Source organism: Erigeron canadensis, chromosome 3 (assembly GCF_010389155.1).
Source record: "Erigeron canadensis isolate Cc75 chromosome 3, C_canadensis_v1, whole genome shotgun sequence".
Lineage (NCBI taxonomy): Eukaryota > Viridiplantae > Streptophyta > Magnoliopsida > Asterales > Asteraceae > Erigeron > Erigeron canadensis.
The window spans coordinates 30,582,390-30,595,105 of record NC_057763.1 but is presented as its reverse complement, the minus strand read 5'-3'; the positions used below and the strand labels follow the sequence as shown (position 1 = coordinate 30,595,105).

Below are 12,716 nucleotides of genomic sequence, written 5' to 3'. Positions count from 1 at the left end.
GAAGACAATGGAGAATGACAAGCTTGTGGCCTGCCTTGGTGTACCATTATCGGACTTCTAGCATTTCGGCTGTTTATATTACCATATGGACTTGAAGGAAAGTAAAAACTAATTCAAGTTTTACTAACCAACGTACCGCCGTATTATTTGACCATATTTTATCATTTTGTACTGCTTGCCGCAGTTATTTTATCTTGTACAAACATGAAATTTGAAGATTTGGGGAGTAAGCTTATGCTCAAAAAGTAAAAAGAGACAAAGGTTACATTGTAACAAATGTAAATCATATAATCTTACTCCTATTACTTTGTGCGATTAGTGCTCTGCTTTAAAAGGTATACATACATGATACATTCACCCATTTACGGATAATCATAAAATTACTAGCTTGTAAACTTTTTATAAGTGTAACATATTTCTTTCACAAAAGGAAAAAAAAACGCTAGACTTGTTAACAAATTTTGGCAAAATTAACTTTTTCATAAACATGTCTCTGTAATTATGATATGGGAAATAATATATTTTTCTTAAGGACCAGACTAATAATCCACTTCGAACGTGTGTATATATGACAAGAATAATTCTTTACTTTTATCTTTTGATTTCAATAGATGTCATGATCAAGTTGGTAGGAAGGTTATTAGGCTGATATTTTAAGAGGGTAAATCATTTTCCTGAAAACTCTAGTTAGTGTGTTATGGGCCATACTTGCATAGTTGCATGATCCCTAGAGGCCTAGACCCTAGTTAGTGTAACGCTGAGCGAGTCAATATTTTAAACACGGGCTGAACCGCCATTATATAAACTATATGTTAGGCCGGCCCAAGTTTCTAGCCCAATTATTAAACCAAGCTAAAACATGATACACCTCTATCTGGAGTGTGAAGTGTTTGACCGCCGTCATCATCTAACCTCCGAACTCTGAAGTTGTTGTTCAGAGGTGTTTACCAGTTTTTTAGATTTTATCAATGGACGATAAACATAAAATCAAAATTGCTGTTACCATATCTTGTTTAGCAGTTGTTTCAATCTTATTTGTCAACAAATTTCTTAAACACAGAAAACGAAAACACAACAACAACAACATTAATTCATGTTACCTGAAATCTCAAGTTAAGCCTCAACACACTTTCAAACGTGTTTTGGCCAACAATTCTTATGCCCCCTTTAAACATCTCAGGCTCCAGGGTAACTTTTATTTTTTACACTATCGTTTCTACATGTCAAATCAAATCATATGGTTAATTCATAGCTTCCATTATTATGAGTACTAGGATTTATTGTTGTTAAAATGTAACAAACTTTCGACGAATTGTCATTTATACCTAACAAACTAATTATATTGTCTTTTGATGTAACGAACTTTTGTTTCGTTATCGATGTATATAATGACCTTGTTATAAAATGCTGGGGCTATAGAAGGTCATTCACGTTCATTGATAATGAAATAAACAATTGTTATAAAAAAAAAACCAAAGTAAATAGTTTGTTATGTGTGAGTGACAATTTGGTGAAACTATGTTACACTTTGACCGCACTATATGTGTTGGCAATGTGGAAATGGAATGTTAACTTGAGATCAATTGCAGATGGTTCTACGGATTTGCATCCGTATGAATCTGAGATCATGGATTTGATGGAGAAACCACTATTGGATTTTAAGTTTTCTAATGGAATTACGGATATGGGTGATAAGTATGTTTGGGTTGACGATGAATCAAAGTTAAAAGAACTCGTGGAGGTTTTAAGTAAAGAAAGAGTGTTTGCGGTGGATACCGAGCAACATAGCTTACATTCATTCTTGGGGTTTACTGCTCTTATTCAGGTTAGTATTGGGTATTTGGGATTGTTAGATGATGCTTAAGTGTGTGCGCTTATATTCTCAATTTTAGATTTCTACGAGAGATGAAGATTACCTGGTGGATACTATTGCTCTTCATGACACTATGGGAATTCTTGCCCCCTTATTTGCTGATCCTAATATTTGCAAGGTACATATTAGGTTTGTGCTTCCATATTTACTCCGATGATTGTTGAATTGAATTATGAGGAGTTTTTCTTTTTAAAATTGGAACAACATTAAACACTAAGTGTGGGTGTTAATAAATTTGAATGTTGAATCGTTTTACCATTGATTGTGCATAAGGTGGTTCCTTTGTCTAGTTTCCGAGCTTCATTGTATAATGACAATGACTACACATTAAACTATTACTTTATACATTCAATAAAGATACGTTTACATTTTTCTCCAGATTTAACTTTGTACTCTTCAACGCAAATGCTTTTTCTTTTACCAATCTATGCGCTAAAGTATTAATTTTTTAAATTTGTTTCATAGGTAGTGTAGTTATTACTTTTTTTACTTGAACTTATGAATGCACTATAGTTTGGAAGTTCTCATGTAACCAGTTTATTAAAATTGTACACCCATATCTCCTTTATTGAGTTTTTAACTTGATATTCTTCATGGTTTGCGTGTTTAGGTCTTCCATGGTGCTGATAATGACGTTATATGGCTACAAAGAGATTTTCACATTTACGTTGTAAACTTATTTGACACTGCAAAGGTGAGGTTTGGTATGAGTACAGACCATCTGTCTCCGAGCAGTCACTTTGTATGGTTAAATATATGTTTGTTTTACTTTTGGTTAGCAACCACATGAAATAGAGTCTAAAGATGAGGGCTGATTGAATAACTTGCAGGCATGCGATTTGCTATCAAAGCCACAAAGATCATTAGCGTACTTACTTGAAACATATTGTGGCGTCACAACTAACAAGCTTTATCAGGTACAATATTTAGGCTTTACCTAGTCTAGGTCTAGACACCTTCCGGTCTGCATAAGATATATATTATATGTATCTTAGTTACAATAACCTCTTCTGAATAATTTACAATGTACATGTGTTTCTTTTGGGACATTTGGATGTATAGCGTGAAGATTGGCGACAACGTCCTCTGTCAACGGATATGGTTGAATATGCGCGAATGGATGCACACTATTTGCTGTATATTGCAGATTGTCTCGTTTCTGAGCTCCGACTCCAGAAGAATGGTATGCTCTCTCTATGTCTCCCTCCCTCAATATTTGGCTGGCTGTTTATCTATAACATTTTTATTCCTACTGAATATCGTGGCTATCTGCATTACCATTGACACGATATCCCTTTTGAGTTTCTATGGTTTATAATAAAATGGTAAAAGCAATTTTTGTTTACCAACTAGTGCATAATAAATTCTTTCATCATATTATATTGCCCTACTGCTAGAGCAGCTTGTCTCGGTAACATATTAACAACCAATGCATAATAAAACCTTTAAAAAATGTGTCTTCTATTTTTCCATCTTTTTTGTACTGTAGTTCTAAAGCTAATAGTGCATCAGAAATATCAGCTGGTCCCAATGACAAGTTAGATCTTGTTTTCGAGGCCATCCGGCGTTCGAATGCCTTGTGTCTGCAACTCTTCTCCAAAGAATTAGAGGCTTCCCCAGGGCAGTCTGCTGCTTCTTCAATTATTTCCCGATACTTGAACGATCTTGGAAGTTCTACAGCCAACATGCAGGTAGATTCTTTTGTCATTTTGCTGTTTCTTGGCATTTAAAAGGATTATTTCTGATATTACCAACTTACCATTGAGCAATATTCTATGCATTTTCAGGAACTTGTTAGACGTCTCTGCTCTTGGAGAGATTTGATGGTAAGCAATTTACTGTTTAGGTTTATCTTCTTTTGAAGGTGGCAATTTCAAATCTGTTATGTTGAAATTGGTATTTAGGTTGTATTTTGTTATTAGCGGGTCAATTTTGAAAAATGGTAAAGAAAATGTCTTCATAATATCTTATTATGAAATTAAGTTATTATTTTTTTAATATCTTTTTCCTTATCATATTTAATACAATAACTATATATGAACTTTGAATGAAGTGAAATAGAAGTGTTGGTTGTCTGCCTCAACTTTAATGCACATATTATAGTTTTGCGCCAGAATAATTTTAACCCATCATCCATTCCCCGTTTTTCCGCCAATCTGTAGATGTTAGGTTCTTTTTGCACCAGACTAATTTAACCCATTATCCATTCCCCGTTTTTCCGCCTGTAGTATCTGTTGATTTTAGGTTCTTTTCTATCTATACATTGTTTCAGGCCCGCATTCATGATGAGAGCCTTAAATATGTACTATCCGATAGTGCTGTTGTCGCTCTTGCTGAAAAAAGTCCATTAACTACTACAGATATTTGCGCCACAATATCACAGGCTGATATGGACGTTGATGTTCTCAGTTTGAGTTCTGCTCCTCGGTGTCCATCCTCTGTTGTCTTGAGTCATTTAGACGTCTTCCCTTGCCTCCTACAAGACGAGATCAACAATCTTGATGATATATTTCAACTAGTTCTTAAGAAGCACCTTGGTCCAAATGGTTCTTGTCCTTTATCTCTTTATAATTATGGCCTGTTGTCTAAAACCAACATCAAAGTATCAGATAGATTATCTTCAAAAGGAAATAAGCATAAGCTTTTAAAACAAGTTGCACGGAAGGCTTCTCGTGAGCTTTTTGTCCAGAAGTTCTCCTGCAAAGCTCCAGTATATCATAACTGCAGAATATATGCCAATGATGGGCGACTATTATGTTACTGTGATCGAAAGAAGTTAGAATGGTTAGTAATAATATGCGCTCCACTCAACGTTGATTTTCATGACGTTATTACCTTTCTCTCTCTCTCTCTCATTATGGAATCATACATCTGTCTTGTTTGGATTCGCCTTTCGGAACTGATTAATAGTTGTTACAACTTGAAGTAGCAATTATCATTTTTGTAGATATGTGTATACTTGGGGAAAACAGTCAGTTGCATATTAGCCAACGTAAAAGGTACATTTTTCAAAAAAAATTCCGTTCTTGGTCCTTTTATCAGTTGCTATTTATATATAGACAATCAGAATTTGCCAAGTTAAACATGTATGATTATATGATTATTTCAACTATAAAAAGCAGAACCACACGCAGAAACACTTTGTTTTCATCTCTGATGTCTCAAGTAGTAAAACAAAAGAAAGTAGCTCCAAAAGGGTTGACAGTTGCTAAAATTGTATTTCAAATGCACAGACCTTGTAAGTCATTTTATTTAAAACATAGGTTACTTCTAAAAGTAATACTCCATACTGTTTTTGCAATTATATATGATCGATTAATCATCAATTTTGGTCAAAAAGTGTTTTAGGTCAACATGACCTGTTTAGACTGCTACAGAGAATAACCCTTTTTGCAACCTCTATGCCTAACCATTAAGCTTGCAGGTATCTACAACGGGATCTGGCAAAAGTTGTTGATGAAGATCCACCAGCCATAATGCTTCTCTTTGAACCCAAAGGGCGCCCTGAAGACGAAGGAAATGAATTCTATATCCATAGTAAGAAAAATATATGCGTAGGTTGTGGGGAAGGAAAACACTATTTACGATACCGTATCATCCCATCATGTTATCGGATACACTTCCCAGAGCATTTGAAGAGTCACCGCTCTCATGATATTGTTCTAGTTTGTGTCGATTGTCATGAAAAAGCACATTCTTCTGCCGAGAAGTACAAGAAAAAAGTAGCTTCTGAATTTGGGATACCCCTATTTGTACACAAAGTGGTTGACTCTAATGATGAACATGATTCCGGATCTTCCACTTCTGTATTGAAAGTTGGTGATGGTGGCGTGTCCCCTTTAGAGTTGAGAACTGCAGCAATGGCTCTCATAAGACATGGACCTAGGATGCCACCTCAGCGTCGTGAAGAATTGAAACAGGTATTAGCATGTTTTCATGTTGGGGTCTATGATGGGTGAAAATTATTTCTCTTTGTAATATAGATTTTGGCAATGTGGGTGGATCGCTGGATGGGGTAAGTTGGGTAAGGTTTCTCTTTTAGTATGGATAGAAACAGATTAGAATATGTTGGGTTGGGTTGATCCTCATACTTTTTTTTGTTGCTTTTTAAAACCTTTTGTTTTGCATTAACATATTAAACTTGGTTTACAAAGGGAATAGGCGCTCTAAGTTTTTTAGGGTAAAAAAAAAGGATTATTACCTATGGATGTAACTAACTATGACAAAATGTCTATGTCATGTAATAAACTTTCAAATTCTGGTTATTGGATGTACCCGGGTATATGTGGCAACCATATAATCAACCACGTGTAAGTTTTTAATTGGTTAGGTACATCCAATAATCGGGATTTGAAAGTTCATTACATGACATAGACATTTTACAAGATCTTTACATAACATAGACCTTTTGTCATAGTTAGTTACATCCATAGGTAATAATCCCCCAAAAAAACCCTAGGCGCTAGGCGAACGCCTCATGTAAAAAAGACTCGTTTTTTCGTTAAATACTTGTATCAACCCCACATTACAATTTCTACAAAAAAAACTTTAAACATGCTTAAAGTCACATCTTCACTTGCATAACAAAAGATTTCACAAAAATGTAGTGACTAGAGCATCAATATCCGGATATCATATATATTGATCTAATGTTATATGTTGCATATAACTTTTATATATAACATATAACTTTTTACTCATATTAGAATCCTTAGATATGATGTATCTGGGAATGCTTCAAACATGCTTAAAAAAAATCACGTCTTCACTTACATAACAAAAGTTTTCACAAAATGTGGTGACTAGAGCATCATGTCAGGATATCAATATAAAATATATTAATAAAGATATTATATGTTGTATATAACTTATACTAGTTCTAATACCCGTACGATATACGGTAACTATATAGATTGTATCATAAATAAATTTGAATATGCCTTATACATGATTCGTGAGTATGAAATAAATTGATGTTTGGTACATCGATGATCAAAGCTACATTATAATAAACAATAATGATAAATATAATATATGTGTAGTTAGAATTTTGGATTTATCTTAAATTTTTAGAACCACATCAAAATCAGAACTTGTAAGCATAATGGATGATGACAAATAGCCTTGTGATTTCGGATCGTAATCTTAAATCTTTTTAATCTTCATGTTAATAACTTATTATACCCCCTCCAGTCCCATTAAAAGTGTCATACTTTGAATATTCAAATTCTTTATTTTTAAACTTATATATATATATATATAGGGGATGAGAATATAAGACTGTTAGGTAGCTAAGCTTAGGTGTGTAACATTCACATATTGTTTTTTTAATCCATAAAAATCAGGGGGCATGTGATTCGATTAAAATTTTACTATTAATAAAAAAATTAGTGAGGGGTTCCACACCTAAGTTTAGGTGCCGGACAACCTTATATTTACTTTTCCCGTATATATATATATATATTGTTAATAAAAGTTATACCATTAAAAAATACGTCTAAAACACAGTCATATCATATAACTTTCATCAATTATTATCTAACGCAAATAAAATTACTCGTATTTAAGATCAAAGTTGCAAAAGTTGGAATTTGAAAATATGACAATTCTAGAGGGACGAAGGGAGTAATTAATACTATAAGTAATAGGAGTTGAAGAATTGAGAAAGAAAAAGAGACAACTTATTAATGAGAAAACGATCAATCAAATTAGGTTATAATGTATTTTTTATTAATAAGCCAAGAGTTAGAGTTTAATTCTAAGTCTAATAAGAAAAGTGAATTTATATACAACTAAAAAAGCTAATTTAACAAAATAAATAAATTAAAAGGACACATGTTGATCAAGGATTACGCCACATGTCGTTTCAATAACATGTCAATCCTGTTTTAGTTTATTGGTAGATATAACATATAATTTTTATTCAGATTAGAATCCTTAGATATGATGTATCTTTAATTTTAAAAACCACTTAACAAATATAATTACATATATGAGAGTAAAACGATAAAAATAAATACAAAATACTGTATAAAGAGGAAAATTAGCGCCTAGCAGCGCCTGAGGTATTACCAGCATCTGAGTAGCGCCTAGAGCCTAGGCTATTTCTCTGGCACCTACGCCCATGTGGCGCCTTTATAAATTAAGTAATAAGTTTGGCCTATGTTATTACAATAACAATTAATCTATCAAGTAAGGTGATTCAGAAGTTTTCATGCATTGATATTTCACTCTGGACGACTTTTGAGTTTTGACCTATTTTCTGTTTTTGTGAACCTTATGATGTGACAAGTTAGTGCAAAAATAACCCAAGTCGACTTCTTGCATAGATAAATGGGTCATAATTGTCTCATCTTTTCGATATTGTTCAACTGTTTGCTTATGTCGACAGTTATCGTGGTGGTTCATATTTTGTTGAATCTGTAGTATTACACCCAGGGTTTGCAAGTATCTGTATTCTGTCCAAACCAGCAAAAACAGAGAGCCATAGTACCAAACCTGATTAATCAGTTTGTTCCAGACTAAACTAGTTCACTATGATTTAAATCTTTTAAAGCCTGAATGACGCCATTGTGTGCTTTATCTGGAGTTTATAAACCCAAAATTTGTTTTGGGCATGCTCCCGTTTCAAACGAATTGCTCCTAGACCATAACAAGTAGTACTGAACCAGTACAGATTTGGTCCACTTCTTGTTTCCATTGTTCTCAATTTGTAGTATCAGGGTGGTCAGGTCTTGGTCGGATGATTATCTTTTAAACTTATATCTTAATACTTACGATAAGTAAAGTTGGACCTTGATATGAACATAGAAGATGTATTGCTGTATAAAGGCTTAGTTATAATTCTACTTGGACATGGTAAGATGGGCAAGGCAGACGCGCTGGAAAGGTTTGGTTGAATTTTAGTACAGTTTGATACGGGATAGTAGGTTCGGTTGATCCCAAAACACTTATCTGCGCATTTTTTCATTGTAGCAGTAAGTAATGAATGCGTATAAGAGTTGAAAAACGAGATTATTACCAAAAATTATTTAAATCCTTCAATAAAGCCTTTTGGGATGTTGTATACTTTGTCTGCATAAAAATTACCTGCAGCGACTTTCAATCTGATCGACCTGTTTTCTTTCCATACAAAGTTTATAGATATAGATCATAAATACCTCCACTTGACCGATTAATAAGTAAATGGACCATAATTTTTCCATCAAGTTAAAGTGTTCAGTTAGTTTTTATATCTTTGCTGACTTGAGCTTTTGCGGGGACTCAAGACTGGCCTCATGCTTATCTATTTTGCAGGTTGTTATGAAGTACTATGGAGGCAGAGATATATCAGAGGAAGACCTTGAAAACGCACTACTAGTTGGAATGAGTCCTCATGAGAGAAGACGACTACGGAAAAAGAGAGGTTTGTCTCTTAATAACTCCTCAGGAAACATTGTGTCAGACAAGGAACTCGAGAGCAGGAATGGTGGTGTGCAGCTTTCCTCCCCTGATAAGTCATTAAATGTTGATAAGGAAGACAGATCAGATAATATTAGTAACAGCCCTTATATAAATTCAGAATTTAACGAAAATGAAAGTTCTGAGCTTGAAAATGCATCTGTTGCGGATTCATCTGCTAAAGTAAATGGCTCTATTCACCAAAGTGGTGATGGTGTGGGCTTCGCTTCATGTAGTTCAAAGCTGTCTTTATTAGGCCATGGACCTCATGGGAAGCAAGTGGTTGATTTTCTGCTGAAGGAACATGGAGAAGACGGGATTCGTGAGTTTTGTCAAAGATGGAGACAAGTATTTGTTGAAGCCATTCATCCTCGTTTTTTACCTGCTGGTTGGGATGTGACACACAGGTACATTGCTTTTTTGCGTCTTTGAATTTGACCATGATTCTACACTCCTTGTTCATTCTAACATATGATTCTAGCCCTAGATTCTAAACTTTTTTTAACATATCTCATGTTATTATCTAGAGTCAATCTACAACTAAGAACTCTGTAGACTTTCAGATACCGTTTCAGTCTACAACTTTCTTGATGTGGAGTATCTGAAAATGATGAAAGTTACTTTTTCAAACTAATAAGTGTCAGTCTTGACTTATTTACTTACGGATGGGTTGATGTGGACTATGGTGTTTACCTCTAACGGGTCAAAAATAAAGTTTCAGCTAAAAGGAAAGGGGCCAAACAGCTTGAATGATGTCCAAAGTGTATTTTAAGACTTGTTTACTTGTAGGCTTCTGAATCATTATATCATCAAAGAAATACAGTATATTATTAAGTTGTTGTAAACATGTTAGCTATTTTTCTAAGTTCATTTCTGATAAACCTAGCCATGCAAAAAGTTTCTACTGGTCAACATGGACCCATTCCTTTTGGCTTTTACTAAAACAGCCCGCACGTATATTGATAGTGTCATAATAAAGTTTTGCCTTGTGGAAAAGGATATGACTGGGCGGTTTTTTGCCAGTGGTAGAAGAGAGTACGGGGACTACAGTGTATACAACCCCGCAAATCGGGTTTCTCCTGCTGGTGGTGGTAAGGATTAAGGAAAGCTCCCATCATCAGCGTATTTCGTTAGTTAAATGTATTATTCATCTGAACAAAGAGGAGCTTCTTACACCGCAATAATATTAGTTTGTATTGTAGTTTAGTTATGAGGAGTTAATCACAATAACCGATACCTGTGTGTTGTACTTGTAGTTTTTCAGCATTTTAGCCCCATGTTGGTTAATGCTTGTTTTTGTTAACATTGAGTCATTGACCCTTTTGCTAGAGATATCGAGTCAAGACGTCAAGTGTGTTAGATGATGCATTAACTAGATGTTTTGAAATAAATACCTTGATTTTTAGTGTTATGCTATTTTGTGAACGTCTTATCCAATTACTTAAAGTTTACCAACTCATTGCTTAAAAAGTGTTTGATACAATTTCCTGTGAAAAACTTTTTGAAAAGGTTTCCGTCATAAAAAGAAGCTTTATAAAAGTATGCATTGGAATGATCGTAGCCCATGACAAAGAACATAATTAACAGTGTTTAAAACCGGTTGTTACCAGATAATGAGTTGAGTTTAAAGAACCACGCATATACCTTTTAATCTTTTATGGAAACTAATATAGATAAAGTTATAAGAGAAAAAAAAATGAGTAAAAAATAATATGGTGTATTTTCATAAAATTTTCAAAGTAAAATATTGACAAAGAATCTATACATATGCATAAAAAAAATGTACTCATGTTACTCCACTTCTTTTGAGCCATCAAATGATGTCGATGCATTAAAGTCAAAAAAAGTTTTCATCTTCACCAAATAGATTGTTGTGTTTTCAACTTTTTAACATAAAGACAAATGTTTATTTTTTGTTACAAATAAATTATGTAATTTGATTTTATAACTTTTTGGACTTTTTCTTATGAGGATTTTGTCGTAAGCTTATATTATTATTGTCGTAATAAATACGTTATCGTTTTTCAACATGTATAGTGCATGTCACCAACATATCAACAATAGACATTTAACATACAACTAATATTAGTATATGTTTTCCACAAAAGTTCTTAAGGTTCAAGTTCTACCTTTAAGCATTTTCGGGATGAACACAAATATTAAAATTTCATTTATGGTAGTCCTGAGTGGGTTTTCCTCTCCAAGTTTTTGGATGATAAGAGTTTTCTTATTAGGGAGTTTTAAATCGAGGAACTATTATGTGAAGCGAGTCGTTTAGCACGAAACCGGTTAATATAACATATGTTATACCACTTGTCATCTACCCATATATATATATAACAAAGTCCTAAATTCAATCATAAACAAATAAGAACCCTTGGATGAGTTCCAACTTTGATTTATAACCATTAGATCAAATTTAATTATTTCATCTTTTATCAATGACAGCATTAATACTTATAGTTTATATGATTTGTCAAAAAATATCCCTCTTACATATATGCTTTTAATAATTATTATTACTCAGTAATATATTTAGAATACCAATACAAAATAACGAAAAAGTAATAAAGTGTAACTATTAGCCTTAATCACAAGTTTTAAAAGTGAAAAAGAATGACTTAATTAATAGCTCATTCGTGTTTTTTGTTATAATATATGTGCATATATGTTTATACAATTTATATTTACATATGTTTTTCTTTTATTATAGATCTGGGAATTTATAGATTTGGGGGGATTATTATGGTTTAAAGTTGCTTTGATTTTTTTGCCCAATTAGATAGATGACCACTTACATAAAAAAACCACTAACGCTTGATGATCAGTTAGATACTTTGTACCTTTAATCTTTCATGCTTATCGTAAGGTTGATTTCAATAACCAGAAGTAAATTAGGCATCTTAGGACATTTGTACGATTGTAATTGCCAAGATTGTTCATCCTATCTTAGTTCTTCATTTTCGACTTAGATCAAATGCTATGATCTACATTAATGTTGTTTGAAGAATAACTTCTTATATTATTACATTAATATATGTGAATATCGAATTAACTTAGACATCCAAACTGACCTAATTTAAGTGAGCAAGCTGACTCAACTTATAACTAAAGACTTAAACATTCTCAGGCCGTTCAATGGATGAGTAGTCTCAAAACATTCTATCAACTTGAAATATTGATAGCTGAATAGCCACTTCATCGGTGAAAATACTCATAAAATGTTTCGCCCATTCACCATTGACCAAGCCATGTATGATCGTGCCCTGCAAATAGCAAAAAAAAAACATGAAAAAATCTGGTAAGTTCTCTTATATAGTTTCTATGTATTATTAATAATTAACTGTCGTCAAACAGAGCTTACTTTTATATTAAACTATATCCCAATCAATAAAAATAAGCA

At 33.2% G+C, this 12,716-nt stretch overlaps 1 protein-coding gene across 3 annotated transcripts; it reads left to right on the top strand.

Moving 5' to 3' along the window:
• Nucleotides 1-907: 907 nt before the first annotated feature.
• Nucleotides 908-10,724, top strand: LOC122593913 (protein RRP6-like 3). Of its 3 annotated transcripts, none has more exons than XM_043766372.1 (12): nucleotides 908-1,188; nucleotides 1,590-1,825; nucleotides 1,893-1,991; nucleotides 2,484-2,567; nucleotides 2,704-2,790; nucleotides 2,936-3,056; nucleotides 3,395-3,564; nucleotides 3,661-3,699; nucleotides 4,146-4,657; nucleotides 5,298-5,793; nucleotides 9,170-9,720; nucleotides 10,337-10,724. In XM_043766372.1, the coding sequence occupies exons 1-12, from the start codon at nucleotides 969-971 to the stop codon at nucleotides 10,413-10,415; spliced, it is 2,694 nt and encodes an 897-aa protein (XP_043622307.1). In that variant the 5' UTR covers nucleotides 908-968; the 3' UTR covers nucleotides 10,416-10,724. The 3 variants fall into 3 exon arrangements, with proteins under 3 accessions (XP_043622307.1, XP_043622308.1, XP_043622306.1); XM_043766373.1 differs by having other exon boundaries at nucleotides 3,386-3,564; nucleotides 10,311-10,519; XM_043766371.1 differs by having other exon boundaries at nucleotides 909-1,188; nucleotides 3,386-3,564.
• The last annotated feature ends 1,992 nt before the right edge of the window (nucleotides 10,725-12,716 follow it).

Coding starts and splice junctions, on each gene's coding strand:
- LOC122593913 (XM_043766371.1), top strand. CDS start 969: ATGGACGATAAACATAAAATCAAAATTGCTGTTACCATATCTTGTTTA. Junction 3,700..4,145: donor GCTCTTGGAGAGATTTGATG/GTAAGCAATTTA, acceptor ACATTGTTTCAG/GCCCGCATTCATGATGAGAG. Junction 4,658..5,297: donor GATCGAAAGAAGTTAGAATG/GTTAGTAATAAT, acceptor TTAAGCTTGCAG/GTATCTACAACGGGATCTGG.